Below are 8619 nucleotides of genomic sequence, written 5' to 3'. Positions count from 1 at the left end.
ATAAAGTTAGTTTCATGGGGACCTACATCCTTTTCAAATGACAAAACTACTTATTTGCCACAATTATTAGTGGGGAGTTCTTTTACTAATAAATAATTTTTTCATTGTACAGGGTGGGCCAAAATAAGGGTCCTATCTTTAAATTTGAATAACTTAAAAAATAGGACCCTTATTTTGGCCCACCCTATATATGTTTCAGCAGTTTTGTATATAAAATTTTTATCCCCAACTCCCATGTATATATATTATCATTCCGGTTTTTAACTAGGATATTCATGGAGTGAATCTGGTATTATGGTGAAAGTCTAGTTAAGTTAATATGTTAGTTAGGTCCACATTAACCTCCAGCCACCTTTACGACCTTGTCCTACATTTTGTGTATGTATATACAATCTATTATGTAAATCTCACCTGTCTGTTAAAATGCGTGTATATTTGTATGTCTGCCTAAAAATGTTGACAGAGGCGACGGATGTTCACGAGATCAGTATCGTTTTGAAGCTTGGCCCTTCTGATGACAAATATCGAAAAATTGGCCAAAAACATTAATTCCTTCACCCTAAACTCCACTGTTTTGTACAAGGAGGGGTTGATTTTTTTCGCCGACATTTTAACAAGTCATTGTCACTGTTGGATTGACTTCAGTTAATTTCAACGCTTTTGACTTCTGGTCACATCATGAAGACATTGGCTAAGACATCAGATTTTCTTTCACTTTCTTTTCCACCTTCGCGGTATGGGTTCCAGCCTGCCTGCCTTCTACTACATTTTTTTTTTGTTCAACACACACCTCAAAACACCCGAGCAATGCTGAGCACCCAGGCTAGTGAATAAATAGAGTACACTCGTTTGGCCTAGTGGCCGGGATGTAGTGTCTGCTCTGATGCTGCATTCAAGTGAAATTGTTCTTAGTCAAAGGAGGGGGAAATCTTCTATACTTAGGCAATTTTATTTTACATACTGCCAGAGTGCCCCTTTTTGGGGGAGCTGGTTTTCTCCCACATTAAAAACGATCTTGTGTCACATTTTGTTTTCATGGGGAAGCAAATAGATACCGAGAGTACACTCATAGTTTAACTGCTCGCAGTGAACCCCAGGACTCTTTCACCTTATAAATGTGACCTCTTAAACCGGACCACAACACATTATTTATACAAACCACAAACTACTCCTATGCAAATCACAGCCTACTTCTATGCAACTACTACTGCCTGCCTGCTTCCTGCTCACTCTGTGGTTTCCAGCACCTCCTGCAGCCTTCAGTGCCTCTTGCAGCCCTCAGTGCCTCCTGCAACCTTCAGTTAGAACACCTACAAAAATTTCCTCTCACATATTTAACAAAAACTGCTTTTAAAATATAAGTTAAAGTAAAAATGAATAAGTATGGAAAATTACATGGAAATGTGACCATTAGTTGATTTTTGCTAGATTTATTAAACACAGAATAATCACTACATAGGAATGTTGTTTTAAAGGCGCCGATAATGTAAACAATGATTTTGGTTTCGTATTTTCATTATTTTCGTGCTTGAAAAGTTTGTTTATTTAATATTACTAGTTTATTTTAAGCTTCTTTTTAATGGTACCAAAACGTTATGATGATGATATTAAACTAAATTAGAGTTACATTGTGTTATATATGGGGGTAGGGTAAATCTGTGGTGCACGTTGGAGATCCCTACAGATATGTAACAATAAATGGGTACTTATGCAGAGAAAGTACCGGGCTGAAATAATAATGTTATTATTTAGAAACTCATTTTTAATATAGGTAGGAGGGGAGAGGGAATTTTATTAAACTAGGTATGTGCAAAATGAATAGCCGATGCTCAAAATGTATAAATATTTTGACCCCCTCCCTTTACTTAAAAATTCATCAAAAATCAGGAAATTAACCAATTTTAATGAAATATCAGTATTTATCAAATAATGATCACGGAATATAATGAATCCATTATTTTTATTTGAATCTTAGTGGAAATGTATTATTTTGTTTAAACAAAAACACCTTAACTAAACTTATAATAATATTATCATTGAATTAAGCATTGTTTATTTAATATTTTCACACAAAAAATTATAATTGCAAAAAATATTTCCTCTTTTTTTTTTTTTAGATTACTCTTTTCGCGTAATTTTTATATCTAAGATTCTAATATTTTCCTTGCCTGAATGAATGTGTAACTTTCAGAGTAACAAAATTTTTATATAATCTTGAAAAAAAAATTAAAAGTAGAAATACAGAAAAATAATCAAATTAAAAAATGGTAAAAATTAAACAAACGTTCACGATATGAATGTACGGATACACAGCTGGGGGGATCTATGACTTCCTACTTCTAGGTGTATCAGGAGCCGCCATTAAAAATGCGTGATAAGAACTTGAATAATTCAGCTTACTATCTTTAGAAGCTTGAAAAATGTAATTCAAACCCTTTTTTTTTTCAATTAAAGGAGCAAAGACCAAAATTTAAAAGATTAACAGGTTTAATAGCAAATCATGCAATATTTGTTTTTTTTAAATCGGTTTTCTTTAAAAAAGATTTAAAGAAAATCAATGAAATTTTACTTACTTCGATTATAAAAATATATATAAATTCCAAAAAATCACTTACCTATAAAAAATAGTATTCAATGGGTACCCCCATTGTTCATTGTTTAGAATTTATTCATATTTATACTTATATTCCATGTCCTTTTTAAATAAAATACTTTTTTGAACTAGGATTCCAAAAATAAAAATGCGAACTCAGATGTTTTTCACTGCTCAAATAAAGGGAGATAAATGTCTGATTTTCTGGAGTTTATCTTCCGGTGGCTTCAAAGCGCCACAATTAATGTCTCTTTCTATTGCGTGGTGTAAACCAAAATTAGTATTTTGGGGTCACCCTAGGTGAAAAATGAACACATTCAATTATCAGTTTTTGCCGTTTAAAAAAAAAAAAAAAAAAAAAAAACACTCTACCGATTTTTTTATTCTCTTAATGAAATACATGAGTTTTTGATTAATATATTTTATTTCTTCTTTATCGAGTGAATTTTTTTTAAATATCTAAAAAAAAGAAAACATTGAATGAAATAGAAAAAATTGTCGTCAGCGTCCAAAATTTACTTGACAATCTAAGCATAACATGAGCTTTCGCTTAAAAAAAAAAATAAATAAATAAAATAAATGTGTTTTTAAAAAAAAAAAAAAAAAGGGTTTCACACTTTGGACTTTACAGGTACATTTCCAAAAAACACTTCTTTTTTGTTGTTTTAAATTAGAATATTTTATTTATTGATCTTTTATCTTCAATTTGTGATACATAAAACTTTGGTGAGTAAATTAATTATAGAAATTTTAATAGACTTTTCAAAATGGGGGGGGGGTAAATTAAAAAAAAAAAACGGTTGTCTAAAAATATTATATTCGGTTTATTGGAAAGAGCATAAAATTTCATATTGACCATGAAAATATCGTAAAAATTGAACCAATAGAAAAATTTTGATAGATTTTTAAAGTTTAAAAATTGAAAAATATTTAACTCGTAAAATTCAATTCATACGTAAAAAAAAAAAATGGCTATATGAACGCGCGCCGGCATTTTGTAACCACTGTTTTTTTTTAAATAAAAAAATAATAGATTATTTTTTAAACAACTTTAATAGTTTATTTTGGAAGTATATTCCATAAAGAAAATAAACAACCCACTTTAAAAAGAGAAATTACGAGTTTTTTTTATATTTTATTCGCAGTTTTGTGTTAGGGGTGACAAAAATCCCCCCCCCAATTCTGATACACTTACCCTACCTCCTTCCAACTACCTGACGTCATTTTCAGACAGTCTTTTTTGACATTTTGGACCTCCGTAGAAACCGTCTATGCTTAAACGACGTCGTTTGTTTTTGTTTATGCGAAGGCAGAATTTCTTGCTTTTGAGGGCTAATAAAGATTTTTTTTTTTGTAAAAATATGGTGTTTTTTTATTATTTAATTCCATATCTTAGGACTTTATTTTACTAATTATCTTTGAAATAGACCTGGAAACCTAATATTTAACTTTCAAGGGATTTTTATTTTTACAATGAATTTATTTAACTTCCAAATTTAGCTGAACTTGTCAGTTTCCGAATGTCGCTGTGAAAACATTTTTCATTATAGCTATTTATTCACGTGTACAAGTATTTCTTTCTTTTTTGGAAATTAACTTTACGCTTTAATCTTTCAAATACAATCAAAAGTAGTCGAAAACCTTTACAAAAAATTATGATAACCCGGTTTTCAAAACTGTTACCCTATCAGTTTTCCGCCATTAATGCCTGTACCTGACGCGACACCGTCGGCCAAGTACCACGTGACCTAACTTTTCCGAAACTGAAGGCCAGAAAAATTTAAGACCCGGTCGCACTAAAAGCACACATACTTTGAGTTTTCTTCCAATCCAAAATCCAAATCTTAGATTTCCTCGTGGGAAAACAAGTAAATAGAGACAGTGATTTTTCTGTACTTTCATCTCACAATTTAAAAGATATCGTAAAACTTGAAAATACTATTAAAAAAAAAATAGCACGGTAACATAAGTACTCTTTTTTTTTAATACGAAACAAAAATAGGGTTTTCTTTTAAACATGCACAATTTGTTTTGAAAAATAAGTTGAAAGAAATCCATATCTTTTTAACCCAAACTCAAACACAACAGATAAACTTCAAAACAGCGAGTAGTGTCTCTTTACTTTTTTCCGCGTTTATTCAAAGGAGTTAAATTCTCTCTCGACACCGGTAACAAACCCACCTTTAACCAAACTCAGAACGAGGCTGAAGTTTTTGGACCCCATGTTTATATCATAACCTAATAAACTTTATTAGGACAACAAATTAAATAAACCGTGTCTTCCTTTCTTTTTTTTTTATACCCCCCTCTTCCCTTTTCTCTATCTATCTATCTATCTATCTATCTATCTTACTCATTCACAATTCGACTTATATTTCTTTTGATATATAACCCTTAACTGGGAACAAAAATTTATCATTCTTAAGCTTGTCTTCCTTCTGTATTTATCTTAGCAAAATAGATAAATTATCTATTTTGCTATTATCATTGACTAACGTGTATTGCGTGCCTTCGTAGTCATACATGATAAGTTGCATTGAATTTACTCTCGTATTTTCTTTCTTCTCTCTGTTGATTTGATCACTAACTTTATTTTTCTCTTCGCGCTCACTCTCTAACTACACCCCCTCTAAATAACATAACTTACACTTTCTCATCTGTTTATCTGACTGGCTTCTCCCTTTCTCTTTTACCTTTTCTTTCCACTTCGCCTCTTACTATCTCAGCTGACGCATTTTCTTTTATTTATTCCTTTCATTATCCCCCTCTTTCTCAATTTACTTTTTCTTCTCTCTCTTTTTCTTTTACCCTATCTTCCCTCTTTTTCTTCTCTAGTTAAATCTTCATTTCACTCTTTTTTTTCCTCCGCCTCTTTTCTATCTATTACACATTCTCTTCTCCTTTCACTACCCCCTCTCTCAATTTACTCTTTTCTCTATGCCTTTCACCCTATCTTCCTCCTTTATTCTTTTACACTATCCTTTCTCACCCCTCACCATAACTACGCGTTCCATCTTCCTTACTCTCTCCAAGCTCTTTTCTTTCTTCCCACGCCCCCCTCTATTTCTGTCATCATGAAAACTGAGAATGACGACTGTATATACGAAATTATTGAACGAGGGAGGAATTTAACTATCACTCCAAAATAGTTTCCTTTGAATTAAAATAAAAACAAACACTAATAATGTCAAAACAAAAACGTTTCCCGCAATTATATAGTTATAAACTAACAATAAAACTATCTTAAAACGACTTCGTTGTTTTTTTTTTTACTATCTTTGAATTGCTATAATGATAAAAAAAATAAATAAAAATCCGTGATTATTGATTGTGAATCGATTAAGATGCAGATCAGATCAATGGCGATGTGGACACAAATTTATTTTAATGTTATACTTTAGTCACCTTTGTTTTAATTTTTTTTTTAAATATTTAATATTTTAAAAATATAATTATTTGAAAAGTTCTAAAATTAAAGAAAAAAAAGGTGAAAAAGTAAAAATTTCAAGAAACGATTTTAATATTCGTGGCAAATAAAAATATAAATAAATAAATTGAAGTAAAATAGACAGGTTTAAAAAATAATAAAACAATCAACAATCAATACAATTTTATTCGTCCATTTTAGTTCTTACAACACGATAAAATGTTGAAAAAAAAAAGATATTCATTTCTCGCTAATATTTTCCCTCAATTCGATTATTCCGACACTTCTAAGCGTTTATATCCCGTCGTTCAGAATACGATTTGTTTTCTCCTCCTTCTCCCTTTAATTGTTACTACCTCATACCGCCATCTATGTTCGTTAATCGATCACCCTGGGGCATGATTCCGTTATTCTGCTATTCTAACAATTAGCAGAATAGCGTTCCGTAATTCTGATATTCTACCGTGGCAAACAAACGCGCCCGTTATCCAACGAGATTTGCTTCTCTTTTCATCAAAGGGGAAAAATGGCTGCGAACAATGTGCTCGTATATTCTACGCAATAACGTTGTGCTAGCTAAGAAAGAAAAAGAAAACGAGCCGCATTTATGTTTGCCATACACAGGAATAACTAGAGAACCTTTAACGGTTGGACAAAGTACAAGCCCTAGAAAATCACCGGCATCGCGGTGTGTTTTTTTGGTTTCTTTTTAGTTTTTCGCCCTCTCTATTCGGTCGCCACTCCGGACGCCATAATATAATCGCAGTTTAAAGTAGTAAAAAAAACAACAACAAAAAAAAAATACGACCCGTTCGAAAATCGACCGAAAAAAAAAGGTCGTCGTCTTTTTTTTTTTTTTTTTTTTTAAGTTTATTTGTTAAGCAGCAGAAAGGATCGTTTGGTGTTTATTAAAAACTCCTGCCGATTTGGAGTCAACAGACCTACCTCCGTTTTCTTTTTTTTTTCTTTTTTTTTTTTTGTTAAACGGACAGAATGTCGTCTAAAATGGATTTCAAACCGGGCGACAAGATATTCGCCAAAATGAAAGGTTACCCGCATTGGCCAGCTCGTGTAAGTATTAACTATTTTGGAGGATTTGTGTTCAAAGTTCGTTTATTAAAAACAAAACATTTAAGACTTTTTTTTTTTTTTTTTTTACGAAACAAAAAATGAAGCTAAAACGTGTTCTTTTTTTTTATTAATCACATTCTAAAAATATTTTTATCAACAAACAACTGTTCCTTGTTTTTATTCTATATTTATGGCTTATGATTTACAAAGTCGAAGACATAAAATTACCTCCGATTTAATACAGAAGTAAGCACTTTAGTATATTTATCTCCTGCTCCCAAGTTAGACACAAGGTTAGTTTATAGTGGGTGAATCCAAATTTCAGCCCCCATCCTCTGATGGCACTTTAGATGAATTCAAAATTTATCTTGATTGAACTCCTTGGCTTGGGGTGCCTTTGACGACGGGCAATAAACCAATCCCGCCTCCAAAAATGCCTGGGAGAATTACCTCCTAACAACGACCAAAACCATATTCGGGTTTGTTGTACAATGGACAGTGGTAAAAAATCAACAAATAAATGTCATCAAAGGCAAGATAAGTTACTCTTCTACCTAGTTGAATAAGTTTTTAGTGTTTTAAGTTTATGCTTACTATAATAGATTTAAATTATTCTTTTTAACCGGGTCTAAAAATTGGTCGCTTGATGTTTCCCATTGGAGGGGGGGGGTGTGCTAACAATCTACTTCATTTCTTTATTTAGCAATAATTATTTAATAATACTCTTTCTGTTTAGTAAATTGCTGTTATTATTATTAATAACATTTTTTGTCTGTAACAATTTAAACTTTTTTCTCTTCTTTTTACACTGTTGACCTTTTGGTCTGATTTATTTTATTTTTTCCCCAATGTTTTTTTTTTAATATTTAAAAAAAAAAAAACTGTGGCAGATTCTTTTGGCGGTTATTTAAAAAATATTTAAATATATATTGTTTATGAAAAATATTGCTATTATAAAAGGCAATCTATTCGGTTTCCCGTGTCTGATACTGATCAACTTACAGTCTTATAAGGGGGGGGGGGGGATAAGAAATACACCAAATAAATTTCACGCAGTGAAACTACTGCAATCTGTATTCGATGCTTGTGATAATGTCTCGGAAATTGTTGTAAAGAACGGAAAAATGGTTAAATATTCCACCTCGTACATTGTCAAGTATTTATATATGGTACTTATTTAGATCAGCACTCATGGCTGCCGATATTGTCTCGGTAAAATGTGTTAACGAGATACAACAGCCGAAAAGCGACCACACAAAATTAAACTCTAGTTCCTAAAAAACGAGAAATAGAAAATGATAAAAACATAAAAATGATCTCTCAGATTTAGCCATTCTTTTTCGGTTTACACACACACACACACACACACACGCACACACACACACCTACTACTTTGAGTTTTGTGTAGATATTCAAAAATATTTTGTGCTTCTACAGAATTTGGACCGAACCAAATTGTTGGAAACTTAGGTTAAGATAAAAAACAAAAAAAAAAACAAAAAACAGTTCTATTAAAATTATGTAGAAA

The 8619-nt window shown here is 31.5% G+C and overlaps 1 protein-coding gene across 1 annotated transcript in view; it reads left to right on the top strand.

Annotated features, from left to right (window-relative positions):
• The first annotated feature begins 6453 nt into the window (after positions 1–6453).
• Positions 6454–8619, top strand: part of LOC145245967 (uncharacterized) — a 163415-nt gene continuing 161249 nt past the window's right edge. The window contains exon 1 of the mRNA XM_080107747.1: positions 6454–7091. Coding sequence (XP_079963873.1) covers positions 7014–7091 — 78 coding nt within the window. The 5' untranslated portion in view covers positions 6454–7013. The remainder of the gene's footprint in view (positions 7092–8619) is intronic.

The sequence above is a fragment of the Euprymna scolopes genome, chromosome 23 (assembly GCF_053919585.1).
Source record: "Euprymna scolopes isolate OS-2025 chromosome 23, ASM5391958v1, whole genome shotgun sequence".
Classification (NCBI taxonomy): Eukaryota; Metazoa; Mollusca; class Cephalopoda; order Sepiida; family Sepiolidae; genus Euprymna; species Euprymna scolopes.
The sequence above is the reverse complement of the archived record's forward strand: the minus strand, read 5'-3'. Positions and strand labels throughout refer to the sequence as shown.